This window comes from Medicago truncatula, chromosome 3 (genome assembly GCF_003473485.1).
Source record: "Medicago truncatula cultivar Jemalong A17 chromosome 3, MtrunA17r5.0-ANR, whole genome shotgun sequence".
NCBI lineage: Eukaryota > Viridiplantae > Streptophyta > Magnoliopsida > Fabales > Fabaceae > Medicago > Medicago truncatula.
In genome coordinates, this window is record NC_053044.1 from 52,945,475 (window position 1) to 52,966,441 (window position 20,967).

Consider the following 20,967-nt stretch of genomic DNA (forward strand, 5'->3'; position numbering starts at 1 on the left):
GTGCCAGTACATATGTGACAGTTTCTTTTGTTTTTTTATAAAATAATTTTTTATGAGGAATACAATAATTATTTTTGTATGAATTAGAAGAAAATACAGCTGTACATTTAAAAAGTATATATTTTATTTTCAAGAATTAAGAATAGGAAAAATATTTAAAAAACTATATGAAAATAAATAGTAATTAAAAGATTAAATTATTCAATTTTTTTACTAGTAATAAATTATTCAACGTTAATAAGATTAATTGGTAATATTTTGGGTGTTATTTAATTTATTCAACGATAATGTGTAGAATATTGTAAAAATCTCTCAAAAAATAGAATTTTTTTAACAAAATATCATAAATTAAATATGAATTTTAAACCACCAAAAATATAAAAATTCATAGTTTGTTAAAAAAAATCTATTTTTTTTTTAGAAATTCTTATAATATTATAACTTTTTTGTAAAATTTTGATAACAAATATGAATTCTACACATGAGTTTACTTAAAAGAAGAGACCAAAAGTGAAGATAAAAAACTTTTGGAGGACTAAAAGTCAAAGAAAATTTCTAGAGGGACTAAAACAAAAAGTTGTCATATTTATAGGGATCAAAAACATATTTAACCCTAATAAGTTTTATCAATAAGCATTGATAATATAATTAAAAATAAAATGAGTTTTTTTTACTGAACCAAGAGTGAGGATGAAATCAAGGAGCCGATGGACATCCCGACTAGGTCGGCACCCTAGAGAACTCCAATCCTCAGACCTATAATATATATATATATATATATATATATATATATATATATATATATATATATATAAAGGAAAATATGTACAAGAAAATAAATGAGTGAATCACCTAAAAAATCATATTCAACATTTAACCAATACAATGAACTGTTTTTTTTTTATAGGGACTAAAACAATGATTTTTTCTTCTCATTTTAATTAAGTGATTTGTTCAAGTGTTTGAACTATGAGTTGAACAAAATTTAAATTCTTTGAAGAGTTCATATAATCATCACTATAAAGTGAGTTATACATACACTATGACACTTTTTTCAAATAAATTGAGATTTTCAAACATAAAAAACCACGTAAAAAAATAAAAAAAAGGACATTTTTAATTCATAATAAAATATTGTCTAACCTGTTTGGGTCTGGTGTTTGAGTCGGTTTGAAGTTGTTTGGATTTCGTCTAACAATTGATTTCTCGCTGTTCCCCTATTGCTGCCGATCTTCACTGCTTGTTTCATGGTTGAAGTTTGTTTTGTTGGATGCATCCCATGATCTGCATTCAACATGACTTGTTGCATTGTGTTTGTGTATCTGGTTGGTGGTTGGGTTCCCGATCTTTGATTCTTTAATTGTTTCGAGATTTGCTGAGATCCGCATGTTCCAAAGTTTGCCTCCATTACGTCAGTGTCGTCTTAATATTTATATTTGACCTGGTGATTGATTTTCAGACTGTTGCAATATCCTCGTGATTGTTATTACTTATTGTTGTTTTTTATAGGGTGGAGAAACCTGGACTTGTATTTCCTGCTGTTACAGCAAAACGCTGTAACAGCCCGATTTAACCAAATGGTTAAGATCATAAAGCTGATGTGTAACCTGGACCATTTGATATCATATCAACAGTTGTGATTGATTACAGTGTGAAACTGTGTGCTTTTTTACGGCACCAAATCCGAATCCGGAGAAACCTATATGCCTAATATATATTCCGTCGCTAAATATATAAACCTTTAGAGTTTTTTTTCTCTCTTTTTATAAGTTTCTTTTTAATTTTCAATTTCATTAATTACTTATATTACCTTTTTTTTTGTAATTTGTAATAATTATTTATGAAAATAGTATTTACTAATTCTCTCACTTGAAAGATAAACCTGTAAACATATACCAATTGGCAACAATTTTTTTGGACATTTTTTTAAAAAAAAAATGGACAAATGTAGTAGCTTTAGAGTTTGAATGGCTTCCTTATAAAAAAGCTTGTTTGATTGGTTAAATAATTTTTGCATTGAGACAGATTAAAAAATAGCCGGACAAAAATAGTACACGATCATGAGTTATTCTCCTATTGACAACCTTATTATCTTTACAAGACCCATGTAAATCGACAAACATGGATTATCGTTGTCTTCTCAATGTACACAATAGTCAGTCAAGAGAACAAATACAAGAAAGAAAGAAGAAGAAAAAAGAAAAAAAAAACTAGGGGTTGTATATGTTTATGGAAAACGTTAATAACATGAGTCGGTTAATCAGCATCTTGGTCCAATTTGGAGGCTACATGCATAGTATTATTTTTCAATGCTCGCTTTCACTCGTTTTTCTTGACTTACTCTCACCTGTTTGTTTTGACTCCAAGGTTCTTCTCCCCTTTGCTGCCTTTGAACCAACATCATCAACAAAGCATCCTTAATTTGACACAACGTGCCACTCCATCTATATACTTATTCTCATTTCATGCAACATTAAGTCACCATCACCACTCGCTTAAATTCTTCATTTCATACCTGCTATTACGTTTTTTTTTTTTTTTAAGAAGCTAAATTAATCTATCTAGATTGGCATCAGGGAGAATCAAACCTGAGACCTCGAGGAAGAGCACACTCCCAAATTTCAAGTCAATACCACTAGGCTAACCCAAGTGAGTTATACATGCTATTACGGTTAACAATTATTTTTTAGGAGTATTAACAAGACTCAACTTTTTATTACATATTCTTTTATCGGTTGAGGATCAATGCTCACGACAACAAGATAGACACCACATCTTCATTTAGAATCTTAAAACATTAGCTTTAGTAGCTTAGGTAAATGAGTTGTCTCTTTCATATATCCAACGTTTTATTTCTTTGTAATCGATGTGAGATTAACACGATTTTTCCTTTTTCAATGATAAAAGTAAAGTGAATCATCAACTTCGTCCCTGAATTTGCAAGCATCAATCAAAATCGTCCCCAAATTTTACGAAATATCAATTTCATCCCTGAATTTGTAAAATGTCAATCAATTTTGTCCTTTCCAATTAACTGGAGTGTTAGCGGAGCTGATGTGGCCGTTAACCTCTCACATTGACTGCCATGTCAAACGCCACACAAGCAGGGACTAATATGGCCGATTGTAACCAACATTTTCAAGGACTAATTTGGCTGATTTGCAGAAAATGTAAGAATGTCATCTTCCCCAACGTCCCTCTTCCCCAATGGCTATTTTTTTTCCCCAAATGTATAAAATTGGAACCCTAATTTTACAATCATTAATCCACACTCCAAAATTCCCAAAAATTCTTCCAATAATTAGTGGTAACGTTCTTCCCCAATTCAAATAACCTCAAACCCTAATTTTTTGATTGAATCCGAAATAAAAAAATCCCGAAAATTCCTTCAAACAAAACTGTTATAATTGAATCTGAAATGATGGGGGTGGGTGTATGGGCAAAAAATGTTTAGAAAATCGATCTTCATGTTCTAGTCAAAGGAAAGTGAGAATGAAGTTGTTTGGAGGGTGAGGTAGATGGACAAAGTTGATATTTTAGGAACTGAGCTTAGGTTGATTAAGTTTTTGATAGTCATGGTTTACTTGTTTGAGTTTATGAACATGCTTCTGAATTGTACTAGACGTGTGTAATGTTTTAATGAAAAGAGGTTGAAGATGAATCTTCATGTAACCTTTCTGTCAAAATATTTACATCAGATTAGTCCTTAAATTTTATGGCTATCTATCAAATCGATCCCTAGATTATGTTTAAAAACATCAAATCAGTCCTTGAATTATATAACTAACTATCAGTTTGGTCCTTGAAAGACCAGCTTTGCAGAACAAAATACAAAACGCAGAAAACACAACTTGATCTTTGCAACATTTACAACATTTGTAGCATCAACGTTTCCATCATTTGCAGCATCAACATTTACAACATTTCCACCATTTGCAACATCAACATTTTATGCATTTCCACCATTATGAACATTAACATTTTCTGCATTTCCACCATTATCAAATATAATAACCAACCAGAACAAAAATCATCTTTCTATTTTTTAAATCGAACACCCTAATAAGGCTAATCTAAACAACAACAAAAAAACTAAAAACTTGAAAACAAAATCATTAAAAATGAAAACGAAATCATTAAAACTAAAAACGAAAAATAAAAAAACAGCCAAAAAAATGGTGAAAACGAACAAGATGAGAAGGTGAGATGGACGTGAGACTTACCTTAACCAAAGACCGTTTCGTTTTTCAAAAACCCACCGTCGATCGCCAGCGATGATGATGATTTTGGAGAGGAGAAGGTGATGAAGGTTTTGCGGGAAGGAGAAAGGTCGGGGACTGTTTTGATGGGTATGACTGAAATCTGAGGGTGGAAATAAAACAGGGGTAAAAATGAAAAAGCAGAAAAAAAAATTGCATTTGCAAAATTTGGGGACGATGTTTGCAAATTCAAGGACGAAGTTGATGATTCACTCGATAAAAGTATTTGTGTAATAGAAATACGTATCAAACTATGAAGAGTTTAACCTTAAAACCGTCCTTTAAAATTATCTCAGATGTTAAAGACGAGTGACATTGCACTCTATATGTATCAAGTAAAAACTCACAATCCTCATCATTCACAATATTGAGAAGTGATTTGATCAATGCTTTTTAATAAGAAGAATGAAAAACAAATGATTTTTTTTAAGAAGCAAACTATCAAAATGACCCCAGATTTTAAAATGCGCTTTCAATTTGGTCCATGAAATTTCAAACATTTCAATTTAATCTTCAAAAAAAATCTTCGACTCTGTAAAATATTTCTCAAATTCATCTTTCTATCAACCAATGTCTATTACTAAACACAGTTAAGGGTGTTGACATATTCGTTAAGTATAATATTGACAATTAAAATGGTCTCTGACTTTATATAACACTCGCAATGAAGATTTCAATTTAATCCTTGACTTCGTAAAACTTTTCTCAAATCCTTCTTTATGTGAATGTTCGTTGCTAAACACCGTCGTAATCACGGATAAAATCAATATTCGAAAGAGTAAAATAAATAAAGAAAATAATTATGTGTTCCCTACCAGTGCGATGAAGTTGACCGGAAGAAAATATTTGTAACTTGTCTCACAAACACCACTACACAAATAGGTATTTTACCGACGTCTTCACATAATTAGAACAATTTCCGGTAACACATTTAATAAATATCTTATTTTTTTATTACATAAATTATCAAATGAAAAAAAAATAAAATGTAAGATACACCATTATACCAGTCATATCATTTTAAACTAAAATGATCACAATCTGTTATTTCAAAAATTATTTTCCCACAAATTGAAATGGAAGAAGATAAAGAACGAACAACATATACATTTCCCACCGCTTCACAGTAAACCACGGAGCAATCATTTACTTTACAAATGCACAACGTCACAAATACTCTAAAATGAATTTAAATCGTTCTCTCTATTTTATTGTTTCAAATAGTTTGTTTAAATATTCTGTTTTCTTCTCTTTGTGATCAATACCGTAATGAACACATAATCACCATCCATTATGTTTAGTAACATGCATTCTTAGAAGGATGCATTTGAGAAACGTTTACAGAATCAGAATCGAAATTGAAATATTCATATTCGTAGGGTCAAAATTAAGAGTGCTGCAAAGTCATAGACAATTTTAGGTGCAAATATTTCACTTAACAATTACGTCATCGCTATTAACAGTAATAGACACTGACAAAAAGATAGAATGTAGAATTGAGTCGATGATCTAATTAAAATATTCGTAGTATTATGGACCAAGTTCATAGCACCTTAAACCGTCAAAAAGACCCTTTCGGTGGTTTACTCAAATTTTAACATATACGTATCTATTTTCTATTGCTTTTGTCAAACTAAAAATCAGTTAAGTGAGTGTATTAAAAATTGCAACAACAAAAAGGTAGCGATGTTGATAATTACTCTATGTGTCACATGGTTGCTCATTGCTCAACCTCTGGAATAAACTGATGAGGAGTTTTACTATGAGATCCAAAAAACACCCATCAAATTGTAACTTCCTATAAGTTTTTGCTTCTTAATAAAAAAACTTCCTATAAATATTTGGGTTTACCATCTATGATCGGGGGATCGTAATGTAACTTTTGTTTTTATCAAAGATCGAGTTTGGCAGGAAATTAATTCTTGGAGTAGTAAATGTTTATCTAAGGCAGGGCGTGAGGTTATGATTAAATATGTCTTGCAGGCCATTACTTCGTATGTTATGAGCATTTTTCAGTTACCAACTACTTTAATTAATATTATCGAAAAGATGATGAATTCCTTCTGGTGGGGTCATGGTAGAACTACTCAACGCGGTATTAACTGGAGGAGTTGGGAGAAGTTGTCAATGCACAAGGTTCACGGGGGTATGGGTTTTAAAGACCTATCCGCTTTCAACTTGGCTATGTTGGGTAAACAGGGTTGGAATTTTCTTATAGAACCTGAATCTCTTGTCACTCGTATTTTTAAAGCACGATATTTTCCCTCACATACCTATCTTACGACACAGCTTGGCCACAATCCTAGCCATGTGTGGCGCAGCATTATGCGCGCCCGATTTATTGTTCGTGGAGGTGCTCGGTGGAGTATTGGTTCCGACTCTTCTATTTCTATTTTGAATGACCCTTGGTTATCTAACGGGGAGTGTATTGATGGAAGTATTGTAGGTGCTCATTTTGTTCAGAATGTTACCATTAATAATTTGATGAATCTATACAACAAGAGCAGGAAAGAAGAGGTAGTTCGCCAGATTTTTAGTGTTGATATAGCTGCTAAGATTCTTAACACGCCACTTATTGCTCAGGTTCAAGATGACCGTTTAATCTGGAAAGCAGAAAAAAATGGTCGTTATTCTGTACGTAGTGCTTATCGGCTATGTGTTAATGAGTTAATTGATTCTTCTCATCTCCGTCGTCCAGGTTCTTGGTCAGGAATTTGGAAGCTTAAAGTTCCTCCTAAAGTTAAAAATTTAGTGTGGCGTATGTGTCGGGGCTGCCTACCAACTCGTGTTCGTCTCCTTGACAAAGGAGTCCAATGTTCTACACATTGTGTTAGTTGTAACTCGAACCATGAAGATCTTGCTCACTTAATTTTTTATTGTCCTTTTGTTGTCCAAGTTTGGCATATGACAGGTATTTGGGGAGCTATTCAACATGCTATTCAATCTACTGCTTCAGCTGTTGAAACTATCTTTTTGTTATTGGATACGTTGTCCGCCGAACAAAACCAACAGTTGGCAGCAACTTTATGGAGTCTTTGGAAGCATCGTAATCTAAAAGTTTGGGATGATGCCACGGAGGTAAGTGCCACGGTTGTTGAGCGTGCAAAGAATTTGGTAGACAATTGGCATATTGCAAACACCTCTAGCATAGCTGCTCTCGCAACTCAGCAGCAAGCACAACAACCTCATGGTGGGGAGCATTCAGCTGTAACTTTGGATAACAGTACGACACCTGCGGTCTGGCAGCGTCCTTTGTCAGGCAGGTATAAGTGTAACATCGACACTGCGTTCTCATCTAGTCTTAACCGAACTGGAATGGAATTGACATTTGTGTTCGGGATTCTGACGGTACATTTGTCTTGGCAAAAGCTGTCAGTTTTCCATGTATTTACTCGGTTGATGTTGGCGAAGCATTGAGGTTACATAGTGCTATGCAGTGGTTAAGTGATTTGCAATTTGACGATGTTGATTTTGAAATCGATTCCAAGATTACTCGTGACGCTTTTCATTCTACTCAAGAAGACATTTCAGAATTCGGGTGCATTATTTCTTCTTGTCGATCTCTGTTCAGCTCTTTTTTTACCAACTCTAGGGTGGAGTTTGCTAGGCGACAAGCAAATGTGGCTGCTCATGTTCTTGCAAGAGAAGCCACGTTTCTAGCTAGTCTCGTTATTTATTTTAACATATCCGATTGTATTGAATCTCTTATTATTAATGAAATGCTATAAACATATTTTTTTCAAAAAAAAAAAAAAACAATCCGATAAACCCAAGAAGCTTTTGAGCAATGAATGGGGCACATAGAATAATTCACGGTGATATTTTATATAGAATTCTACTCTTCACCCAACACATTTCGTTCGCACCCTGCAGCCATGCCCAAAATGCCCCTGCGCTAGTTAACTAGTGCAAGTGTAAACTAGTGCGCAAGTTAAGTAGCATTGCGCACGTTAAGTGGCACAAGTGTAAACTAGTGCGCATGTTAAGTGGCGCAAAGTGGCTACTTTTTTTTTTAGGCTTAAATATGGAAATGGTCCTTGCAAATATCTGGTGTTTTGGTTTTAGTCCCTATAAAAATATTTTTTGGGTTTTAGTCCCTGCAAATATATAATATTTGGTTTTGGTCCTTGGTATTTTGTTTTAATCCTTGTAAAATCATTTCATATTGAAATTGGTCCCTATAATATTCATTTTAGTCCTCGTTTTGAGGGACTAAAATCAAATATTCTACATATTACAAGGACCAAATCCAATATAAATCAATTTTACAAGGATTAAAACAAAATACCAAGGACCAAAACCAAATTTTTTATATTTGCAAGGACTAAAACCAAAAAAATATTTTTACAGGGACTAAAACCAAAATATCAAATATTTGCAGGGACTATTTTCATATTTAAGCCTTTTTTTTTTATTCTAAAATATTTTATTTACTTTATTCTAAATTATTTGGTCACTTTATTCTAATTTATTTATGCACTTAAAATAAATTCGATTTTATACTAATTCAATTTTCATTCTAATTTATTTATTTATTAAATACAAAATTAGAAAATAAAATCATTTTATTTATTCAATACATAAGCATAAACATAAAATAAATGTGAAAATAAATACAAATAAAAAACAAAATTAATAAAAATATATTCATCCTGGTTGCTTCGTGACAGATTGCCAACTAAGTCCAACCTCGTTCATAGACGGGTTATTTCTTCAGAGGCTTCTTTGTGTGTTTCAAAGTGTGGCCCCTAGTGTGTCATTGGTTGGGCATTACAGGTGTCGACACTAATGTTATAGCCGATCATTTTCTTCAATTCGTGCATTTAACAGGTGGTGGCAGAGCAAAACGGTCATTCCTTCAGCTTATTTGGCTATTGTGCGTTTGGGTCTTATGGAATGAGCGCAATAATAGGTTTTTCAATAATGTTGTAACCCCTATTCCCAGGTTGTTATATAAAGTGAAATATATGCCTTTAGCCTGGATGAAAGCCAAGAAGGCTACCTTTAAGTTTGGCATCAATAGGTGGTGTTCGAGCCTGTTTCAATGCTTGGGTATCACATAATGGTTTGTTTGATGGTTGTGTAATTGAAACTATGTTCCTTTAGTAATTCTTTTGGCACATCTTGTGCTAGAGGAGTTGCTTTTTGTGGTTAATATATATTCCATTTTTGCTTGTTAAAAAAAAAAACTCTCATTTTATTAATATGATTCAAACATTACATTATATAATACATATATTTTACCCTCTTCGGTATATGCCAATCGCTCTTGGGAAAAACAGTGATCCGTCCTGTTGGGGAAAACGACATCAAGACCCCTTGAGTTAAATTTAAATTTGGTTTCTTTTATACCCCATATTGATTCTTTTTACCGTGGGTAAAAAGATTTTGGAAGTAAAAGGAAGCAAATCTAATTTTACCTCAAGGGATGATGTCTTTTTCCCCAACCTAACAGACCACTACTTCCCACAAAAGCCACTGGTATTTACCTAAAGGGGTACAAAGATCCTAGAGACTATAGAAGCAAAGAAGAAGAAGAGAAAGAGGGGTAGAGAGTGGGAGGAGAAAATGTGAGGAAAAGAGGAAGTATGTGAGGGTTTTTATAGGTGGTATAAGGTATATGACACTTAATGAGGTTCAAAAACGTGTGAAAAACTTAAGAAAAACGTGTAAAATCTAATCAAAATCATTGACTACCGTCCAAGAAACGTTTGTGCTTCAGTTTTTACCACCGACCAACTTGCGCAAGTTAACTCACGCATAAGCTCAGTGGTGCGTGACTTAAGTCACGCAGAGCTTGTGAGGTGCGTGAGTTAAGTCTCGCTGTGTGACTTAACTCACGCAGGGTTATATTTGGAAAAAATGCAGGACGCGAACAAAATGTACAGGGTGAAGAGCAGAATTCTTTTATATAAGAATAAGAAAGACAACTACTTTAGATGATTTTTAGGTACGGTCCACGGTGGGCCTAGAACTTGTCTCAAGGATAAAATTAAAAATGGTTTTATACATACGTTTATTGACTTTCTTTGCATATCCTCCGTAGGATGCTTCTTTCAAATAACATATGTTCAAAAATGCTTTTCATGGTCAACAAAAATGTTTTGGAATATCTAAGGGGGTGACCATATGCATGCAATGAAAGAATATATAGACGATAATATTCTGAATTTTTTTAGATTGAAGCATCGTATAATGACTCAGTTTTATTTTTTATTTTTTTTTATCATATTATCAAATATATATAAAAGAACATCATTACATGTTTCCTTTATGACAAAAATTGAAACTACAATAATAATATTTATAATCAAATCATACTGTCTTTTTTATATGTTCCATTCCATCTTGGAGATCATCACTGAGGTAGAAAACAAAGAATTGATTCTCTATAGTCCTGAATTGCAGACTATTCGATCAAGATCAGACAGCTAACAATTCAATATTGTGTATTTTGACTGAGATCATGGACTTAAAATGTGAGTCATTCAATTATGATAGACAAACTATGATCCACAACTGCTTAGTTGTGGAAAAAAAAAATACAGCAGCATTGAATTAGCACCCGCACCTGAAAACAGAACAACTTTGTGAAATTTCTTCATCAAAGCCTCACCGATGTCACGATATGAGATGATTCCCACGGCAGCGGCAGCATCGGAAGGAAATGTTAATCTTGGAGGCATTGGTCCGAGATCATAAATACAAGTGTCCTTCCCGTGAAAACATAACACCTATAGGGTAGCAGCGCTTAGGAGTGAAGCTTGTCTAAGTTGAGGGATTAGTCTCCGCAGTTACGCGCGGAAGATATTTGGTTTACACAAAAAGACTTGGTACCTACTTTGGTGCAGATTGTTTGTTCATAAACCAACTTAATAGAAAATCAGGAAGCATCACACAGTTGATGTAATAATCTTACTAAATGTAGAACGCACCACACAGAAAAAATAAAAACAACTAGACATAGTTAACTCATTTACAACTATCCAATAAACATTAGGAGGATGAATACCACACCTTCCCTCTCCTGCAAAATCTAGAGGGGAATAAAAACCTGTTTCGCCTGTTCAATCATACATGCCCTCTAATTCCCATATATCAACAAGAAAGTCAATCATTTCCTGTCACGAATGATATTACCATCAGTTGCGGTTAGGGAGCATGTATACCAGAAAATGAGCAGATAAAAAAACAAGTTTGAATGAAAGAACTTACTCCAAGAGGAATGCGCTCAGGAAAAGGCTTGTTAGTCCCAAGTAGACTCTCGTAGGTGGCATTCCAACTAGGAACATAAAACTGAAAATTAGAACTTGACAAAAGATCTTAAAAAGTACGCCTTCTGGTCCCAATTATGAAAACAAAAAAACATCAAAACTGTGAACTTATTTATTACTATAACTTTTTGAATGATTTTCCAAAAATAGAATCATGGGAAATTAGGAGATGTTAATTAGGACAGGAGGGTGGGATAACTTCGAAATTTGAACTGAATGCTATTGCTAAGCTATAAACCAAGTTTAACTCCCTCCACCTCTCAATTAATTTCTCTACTTGTTATGAGACTGTTGTTGCACCTTATCACTCATGCATTTTTTGCAAAAGATTTTTATGGTCTAAGCAATGAAAAAAGGAGAAATGTTCTGTTCGATAATTGTACAATGTATATTGCAGAAACCTAGTAAAAGAGAATAAGCACAGACAGTACGGAAAAAAATGTACAGGCAAGGGCATAAATGATACAACAACAACAACCAAGCCTTATCCCACTAAGTAGGGTCGGCTACATGGATCAAATTACGCCATAATATTATATCCAAAACCATATTTGGACCCAACTCATTAACCGTTAAATCTTTCCTAATAGTTTCTAGGTCTTCCTCTACATCTTCTAATCAGACTCCCCTCCATCTGATCTACTGTTTGTATTACAACATCTATTGGTCTTCTCTCTACATGCCCAAACCACCTAAGCCTATTTTCTACCATCTTTTCTACTATAGGTGCTACCTGAACTCTCTCTCTAATGGTGTCATTCCCAATCCTATCTCGTCTAGTCTTACCACTCATCCAATCCAACGCAACATCCTTATCTCCGCTACACTTACTTGATTTTCATGTTGATTCTTAACCGTCCAACACTCCATACCATACATCATGCAAGGGCATAAATGATCAAATGGAAAAATCATGCAATACTGTACTTGCCCTAGTAATGTTAATCTGTTCATTTTACAATTCAATACTTGAAACTTCATGCAGAAACCTTATATTTATCTACCTTAGTTTGGGTTCCCCAACTTGTTTTGGACGCCCGGACCTTTTATTTCCAACCCATTGTTGCCTTGTTTGGTTCCACAGAAGAAGACCTGCATACATCAAAATTTACGTCGTTATTACAAACAGTTGATAAAGATGGAACAAAATGTAATAAAAAGACAAGGATATCCTATAAAATCGATAGAAGAAAAAAATAAAAAGATCAAAGAATAGCTTAGACACTAGTTTTTAACTTTAAGCAGCATGAACAGAAAGCAACCACATATATTTAAAGCGATTCCATCAAGATAAAAGAAACAAAATTTAAAATAACATATGCAAATAGAGGGGTGATAATAGATAAACTGAAATATAACAGCAAACTTGCCATGATTGACAAATTCTGGAGAATCAGTCTGAATGCCATCACTACTTTGAGGATCAGAAGGATGGTTTGACACGGAAATGGATGAAATGCTTCTCTGGGACTGAATTGCACCGTGATCCAATTCAATAGCACTGCTGCTCCAAAAAAAATCATCAGACCTGTTGTCGTTGTTCATTGTTTGGGCTTGAGTTTTTAGTCCCTTAGATGCATCGGCCTCACCCATTGAAATAACAAGGGGTTTTGAGAAACATCCAAGACAACCTCTGCTCTGTTGCAAAGCAGGTTTAACCACAATCATGATTAACACAACTATTAACTAATAACTATAAATAATAATCAGTCTACCAGCTTGGTCTAAATGAAGACGACATTGATGATAAAAAACTTGATTTGATCATAAACACAGATTTAATAGCATAATCTGTAGGTATCCTCGTCTGTTGAATATTTTGGTATGATAGTTTGTTGGAGATTTCTCAGACCAATTAACACATTGAAAATATGAATTTCCTCGTAGTCTTTCACGTTTGCACGATAAAAGAACAGGTCAAAGTTCTGAATTCTGATTTTGGTTATTCTGTTACAAACTACAGTCAATTACAACAAATGTTCGACTTGCGTGATAAGTTATTAGAGGCAAAAATTAACTATGAAGCATGGACGTTCCTCAGGTTAGGCGTGTCCGACACTGACACATATAATTACACTAAATTATGTGATTTTCTCAAATTATTAGCGGTCTCTGCGTGTCGGTGTCCGTTTCCATATCCGTGCTACAATGAAAATCAACCAAAGTTGTACCCAAGCTTAAGAGAGGTGAAAATTACAAGCTCAAGTTCGTAATTGAAACTTGTTGAAATTTGGAGCCTAACTCATCCTTACAGAACAGGTCCATAAGGTGAGTCTTAACTATCTCATCCCACGTGGGATTTGGGTTTTTTCCCAATAAAAACTATAAGAGGTGATTAAAAACAGTTCCTTTGAATTTTTATTCAATTTTTTACCAAAAATTAATGATATTTAGTAGAAAAATTGGGTTTAAGTTGGGAAAGGCAAATAGCAGAAGATGAGAAAAGTAAAACGATTGACGTACCCCATGCAGTCGAGAATGTGACAGAGCCACGATGGAACATATCTACCGATCATATGCATTTACAGATCTACCGTCACCTGAAACTTAACATAAACAATCTTTCAGAATTTAATGAAGAGAATAAACAAACTATTTCAGTAAATAAATGAACCTAAAAAAAAACTATTAAGAGTAAAGAGTAAAGAAACCTCAAAGATGACATGGTTGGTTGGATGAATTGCAGAGGTTTGTTTGTTTGGGTTTTGGTTTTCAAATCAAAAATCAAAAAGGTTTGTTGTGCCTTGTATTGGACTCTCATATCATATCATACTTTGGATTGGATAAGATCAATGGACTTTTTGTTTATGCCAATTGCGTGCTTTTACTTTCACTTCCTTGTCCCATTCATTCACTCTTTGCCAAAGCCTTTTGCTTCTTTTGGCGAGTCATCGTATTCTTTTACTTTATCCAATTAACATATGACAACTCATCCCAGTTAGTACAACAACAAGCATCACTCTTCAATGGGGTCCCTTAAACAGACTATGGTCCCTATTGAGCTGTCAAAACGGGTCGGGCTGTATGGACCGGCCCGTTTAGCCCGATTAATTATAGGGTTTGGGCCTTAAATATTGAGCCTGAATTTTAATAGGGCTTTTTAGTCCGGCCTTAAAAAGCCCGCTAGCCCGCATAACAAAAAAAATCTTATAAATTATATATATTTTTCAAATAATTTTTTACTTAGTTGATTATCAAAGTAATAAATAAAAGTGAAAATTCAATGAATTAACACAAATATACATGTAACTAGACTTTCCACCCGTACTGCCGCACGGGTCATATACATTGTAGATATAGTAGACAAAAACAAATCTCAATGCATATCAAAGAGAATGAAATATGTGGTCCCAAATATATGCAGATGTTGGAATTCGAACCTCAGACACCACGCTTATTCACCAAAAAAATATTAATTTTTATCAATCGTGTGGTACTTCATTCTTTTGTTAAAATTATATGTCAATATTATATTATTGGTATGTTACTTCATATTTTTCTTTTTTTTTTTGAAAAAATTTTACTTCATTCTTTTGTAAAAATTATATTATGTACCTAAAAATAGTTCATTCTTAAACTCAACATGTAAAATGTTTTATTTAAATAATTTTCCTTTTATCGAATATTTGGTCTTTACCGTAAATGATACCCTTTAACTGTTTGTTGAAATGTTTCTTCCACCTGTTTAAATAGATTGCAAAATTCAGGTGCATTTTGTGGTAAATATTTAACAAAGAGAGTTCAGTTCTAATTTGGATGAAAAGTGTAATATTAACAAAAAAAAAATGTTGCTATAATCTTTCAAAACCCTTTTATTTCAATAGGGCGATTTGTTTTGTTGAAGAAATAGGGCGATTTGTTTTGAAGAAATAGGGGAAATAAAGCGATGCCAATTTGCTTTGTTCATGAAAATAGGAGATTAGGTGTGAGCATTAGCGTTATTCATAAAAATAGAAGATTAGGTGTGAGCATTAGGGTTAAAACGGTAAAATTATGCAACAGGGTTTAGGTTAAAATTAGGGCTCATGAAAATATGAGATTAGGTGTGAGCATTAGGGTTGTTCATGAAAATATAAGATTAGGTGTGAGCATTAGGGTTAAAACGGTAAAATTATGCAACAGGGTTTAGGTTAAAATTATGGCTCATGAAAATATGAGATTAGGTGTGAGCATTAGGGTTGTTCATGAAAATATAAGATTAGGTGTGAGCATTCGGGTTAAAACGGTAAAATTATGCAATAGGGTTTAGGTTAAAATTAGGGCTTACGGGTTACCTTTAATATATAAGAAGATTAGGTGAGAGCAATAGGATTGTTCATGAAAATAGGAGATTAGGTGTGAACATTAGGGTTAAAACAGTAAAATTATGCAATAGGGTTTAGGTTAAAATTAGGGCTTACTTGTTAACTTTAATATATAAGAAGATTAGGGTTAAAACAGTAAAATTATGCAATAGGGTTTAGGTTAAAATTAGGGCTTACTTGTTAACTTTAATATATAAGAAGATATAAAATTATATTTACTCGTTTCGTTATTTATAATTTTAAAAATCGAAAATATAAATATCTATAACCATAATGTGTCTAATTTATTTAAAATTGTTTTCCTCGCCGTTTTAGTTTACGACGTTTGTACAAAAATGTTTACAATTTATATTTGTTCTAGGCATTATTTAAACATATTAAAAATATTATTTATATAAAAAAAAATTATAGGAGTATTTTATAGTACTTTTTTTTTTTAAAAAAATATAATTTTTAATACGGGTCGGCCCGTTAAACCCACAGCCCGTGTAGTATATTTCAAGCCCGTTTTTCAACCGGGCTTTTTGGCCCGGCCCGATAAAGCCCGAAGCCCGTTAGGGCCGGCCCTAGACGGGCCGGGCCGCCCGTTTTGACAGCTCTAGATCCCTATGAAGTCTAGATACGTGACGATATACGAAAATTTTAAAATTTAGAATACGATACGTCTAAGATACTTTAACAAATTTTATGTAAAGGAAATAAAAGAAGGGGAATGGTTAACTCAATTATTTGAGTAAGAGATTAGAAAGTTAAAAGTATAAAGTTGGAATCATGGCTAAGGAAAAAATGTTAACATAATAATTAACATTTGTTATTTAAAAAACTTCAATCCATGTGTTAAACATATTTCAAATACATATTATTCTTAGAGAAGAAGGTGGTTGCGGAGTTATCTATCACAATAATATGTATAAATCTCAAAGGTGCAACGAGTCTCGGTTAACATTATAGTGTGATCTATCTTATATACTTGTTGGTTGTAATGTTCGTATTGCATGGCACTTGTGAGTTCATTTAAAATGATGCCAATTGTTAACAAAATTTAAGGTTCATGATATTATAACTCTCACTATCTATATCGTACATTTTTATAAGAAAATAACAAATCATACTCAATCCATGATTTTGATCATAGGATAGGAGTAACTAGTATGTTTAAGGATCATGTAATTAAATTTTTTTTTAACTTCAAATTTTATAGTAGTAGATTTGTGATAAATACATCAAAGATTCCTGCTTAAAACAAGGTGTTACTTGATAGAATTAATCAGCAATGATAATTATTTACTTGAATGCATGCACATTCAGTTTCTCTCCACATGGTTAGGTGGTGAGAATTGGAGGAAGGTACTCAGATTTGGAACCTAGAATCTTAGCCTTAGTATCAGGAAAACATTCAAATCCTGGAAGAGCTGTTATGGTTCCATTGTTGGTTACTTGTATTGGATACTGCATGAGGTGATGAAATGATCTGTATTCATCAAATGCATCCTTTGAGTATATGTCCCAATTGGTCTTAGCAAAACCATTTACAAGGTTAATGCAATCCAAACTTTCTGGATTTTCATAGAAGCTTGTATTACCAATATCTCCAAGGTGCTCATGCCATAGTGCACGTCTAAATCCATATATTTGTCCTTTTGGTGGTCTATTATTGGTTGCTATATGGTTTGGTTGAAATGCACCTATTGCAATCTCACTGTCTCTTGCACCATCCATTGATCTTTGATTTATGTTGGCAGAACCAATGATTATGTATTCATCATCAACTGAGTGAAGAAGCAAAAAAACAAAAATAAATCACAAGAATGTGTTAATAAATTTTCTTTTGCAAAGGCGTATGTGCTAATTAATTGGAAAGTGTCAATTCAATGGTAAGAATTTGATCATGTAATCTCAATGAACGAAGTAAGTTCAAATATCTTCGGGAACAGTTGTAAAATAGTTAGCAGTGTCACTAATAAATGTAAATAGAAACAGATGATATTTATGTTGGATCCCTTACCTATCATCATTTTGGCATGAACATATATCATGAATCTTCTAGAATTTTGTGCTCTACTATAATCACTGTCAGGTTCTGGTGCTTCTGTAGAAGTATATTCATTCATTTTCTTACCCTCTCGGTTTCCAAGGCAATAAAATGACAAGTAATCTCTTGGGTTGGCTCTGATCCCCTTTCTTTGAAGGGCTTCAGCAATGTCAGAATACATCATCTCCATAGTCCTTCTTTGCCAATCTAATATTGCTTGAACTGAAGCACTTTCAGGTATACCTTCTGGCCACATTGGAATGACAATGTACACAGAAAATCTCTCTCCAGCTTCAATCTTGCTAACAATCTTCAGCGACAACTCTTTTGGTATGAGGTGCAAAGCACCAATATCCTCAACTTTAATATCAGACGATTTCCAACCATATGAACTACCTAGAAAATACTGATTTTCAATGTAGATGAAATTCTTAGCTCGTCGAATAGCGTTTATGTAGGCATCTTGAATGCTTCTATCAATGATGTTATCTTTTCCAGTAACAAGACCTTTTTCGGCGGCTTCTGTTGGATCTTGAGGGAAGCCAGAAGCAGCACCAGCATCGATTGATCTAAACAACTGAACATTCCATGTATTGTTTTGATTTGCCGTGGCAACATTCGATACACGAGCAATATCATATTCACGAAACATGCTCGAAGGTAGTGGAATTAATTGTTTTCCAACTTGCTTTTCCCATCTTTGCTCAAAATTGCACAACACATCCCAAGCAACAGGTCCTTCTAGTTTACAATGAATATCATGCCATGGCTCTCTAGGACCACCTTTATTAATAGAAGCACCTGTTGGAATATTTTATATTTTATTTAATTATATTTGATAAACCAACATTTCGTAATTAAGTCCTAATAAGATTGTAGATATGCATGCTCATATGTTTATTTGACTTCTACACTAATATATGATTGTAATATTATATCTATGTATCAAACATATCTTTTATGTGATTAATTATAAAACTAGTTCCAAAATCACCTGGGAAATTTGGTTGATGAAAATCATCATGATGAATTGTATTCAGAGTTGAAAACAAAGGATGTTCCATGGTATCATATCTCCCATCACAAAGATCAATACCACCAACAAAACTTGTGATTGTTCTCTTCTCCCATTGTGCAGAACTAGCGACTTTGCTGTCAACAATTATAGTCTTCTGGTGATGAGTGAACATAGTTGAAATTTCAAAACCTTGAACTATACTTCTTCCATCACCAGGGTTACGCGGGCACAAAACACAATGGACATTTGTGTTTCTAAAATACTCTGCTGTTTCTTGATCATGAGTTGCCATCAAGCCATCTTTCTTAAAGTCAGGAACAGAAGTTCTGTCATCCCAAACAAGCATAAGAACATTAACACCTTCATTGGCTTTCTTCTTAAGAAGCTCCCCAAGAGTGATGGTTGCTCTTGTTGACTCGTTTGGATCTCTAATCAAGGTTATTTCCGTGTAAACAGACCAACCAGTTATGCAAATAAAATGCTTAGCATCATTAATTGCATTGCAAGTATCTTCCCAACATTTTCCCGGCACATACCGTTCTGCTCCATCCAATGGAATATACGGAACAGAACCATCTAGAAAATGTGCATCTTGGTAAAGAGTAATTTGGCAACCATTATTTTGTTTAAAGAATGTGCGAGGAACTCCTTGATATCCTGGACTCTTTAGTCCTTGTGACCAGTTTGGATCATTTTTAACATGTGAGAATTGTATTTGAACATGAATTTTGGAACCGCCTTGTATTGGATGATGATCTACATCTAATATATTAACCCATGTATTCACTATGTTGCCCTTTATGACTTGTTCAACTGGAACATAAGCTCTTCCAATTAGAGTTGCTCCAATGGGGTTATCTTGTTTGACAGTGAATATAATGTTGGAGATTGAATGTGCAGAGTAAATGTGAAAGGTTTCGTTCCATTTGGGGCTACCTATCATTCTAGTTCTTCCAACTCTTGCTTTGTCTAAATCAACTGTTGCATATAGACCCATCCCAATAATCTGTGAAATGTTTTTAAATGTTGTTAGGTGTTAGAATGTATAAAGGGAACTTTATGTGATTAGAAAAATAATGAAGTATGTTACATAATTACATTACATATTATATAGTCAACAAGGAAATAAAATAATATGTGAAGATATACCTCTGGCTTGCATTGCCATTGACACAGAAAACAACTCTTGACTTGTGACAGAATTTTCTTCCCCATGCTTGTGCATGTTCCCTTGTTTACGAAATTTGAAAGCCGAAATCAACAAATACACAGAGACTGTACTATAATGCAATTTAAACTTGACTTGTACAAAAATATAAGTACACTTTGTGTGATGACAAATTCATTGGAAAAAGGATTTTAATAAATATGATAACAATTTTAAAATTGAGAAGCTTAAGTCAATCTACTTAAAACGAAATTGGAAAATTAACATAGAGACATGTTGTGATTAAGGGCACCTTGTTGCAGAGATCGAAATTGCATCCGGCAAGAGTTTGTAGTGTATCGACCTCATATATAGTCACATCGAGCTTCCCGTGTAGTAAGTGCAACATGACGTTATATATAGTTTATGTTTCTTTTACCCTTGCTTTGTGCAATCAAAACAAGTGTCATACATATATGAAATAATGCAAAAGTGAAATTTTCATGTAGACGTAATAAGTAAGAGTACTTACATGGAGATGGAGGTTAAGGAGGGAAAATTTTGATGATGATATTGTCGTTATCCTTATGATGAAGGCATTGGTTTGGTTTGAATTGGTATATTTATAGGCAGAGACTTAAAGATGGGAAAGGAGAGGGGAGAATCTGATCAATCTATTGTCTTAAACTCTCAAGTCAAGGAAGAGATGTTTATGTAACATTTGTAAGTTTAAAGGGTGATTCCTTTAATTTATATTTTCACAAGTATGTTGGAATCAGTTCCAGCCTTAACTTTCAAGGAAGAGGTATTCTGCAAGAAAGAACCAGGTTACCATTTAACTAATATTTCAATATCACTTTGTTCATGCATCTTCCCTCTCATGCTATGAGTACTGATTGGAGTTGACTCATGGGAATTGGTCCTTTGGTAAAA

The 20,967-nt window shown here is 33.5% G+C and overlaps 2 protein-coding genes across 5 annotated transcripts; both read right to left on the minus strand.

Annotated features, from left to right (window-relative positions):
* Window positions 1-11,131: 11,131 nt before the first annotated feature.
* Window positions 11,132-14,402, minus strand: LOC11436056 (uncharacterized). Of its 4 annotated transcripts, none has more exons than XM_003603352.4 (6): window positions 14,185-14,402; window positions 13,997-14,073; window positions 12,904-13,166; window positions 12,538-12,625; window positions 11,475-11,541; window positions 11,132-11,380 (listed from the first exon to the last, which is right to left on the minus strand). In XM_003603352.4, the coding sequence occupies exons 2-6, from the start codon at window positions 14,053-14,055 to the stop codon at window positions 11,327-11,329; spliced, it is 531 nt and encodes a 176-aa protein (XP_003603400.2). In that variant the 5' UTR covers window positions 14,056-14,073; window positions 14,185-14,402; the 3' UTR covers window positions 11,132-11,326. The 4 variants fall into 4 exon arrangements, with proteins under 4 accessions (XP_003603400.2, XP_024635638.1, XP_003603401.1 ...); XM_024779870.2 differs by having other exon boundaries at window positions 13,997-14,079; window positions 14,185-14,400; XM_003603353.4 differs by having other exon boundaries at window positions 12,904-13,171; window positions 14,185-14,397.
* Window positions 14,403-16,991: 2,589 nt separating this feature from the next.
* Window positions 16,992-20,783, minus strand: LOC11426765 (phospholipase D alpha 1). The gene is made up of 6 exons (XM_024777776.2): window positions 20,567-20,783; window positions 20,348-20,478; window positions 20,037-20,117; window positions 18,864-19,893; window positions 17,843-18,670; window positions 16,992-17,606 (listed from the first exon to the last, which is right to left on the minus strand). The coding sequence occupies exons 2-6, from the start codon at window positions 20,441-20,443 to the stop codon at window positions 17,161-17,163; spliced, it is 2,481 nt and encodes an 826-aa protein (XP_024633544.2). The 5' UTR covers window positions 20,444-20,478; window positions 20,567-20,783; the 3' UTR covers window positions 16,992-17,160.
* Window positions 20,784-20,967: the final 184 nt, after the last annotated feature.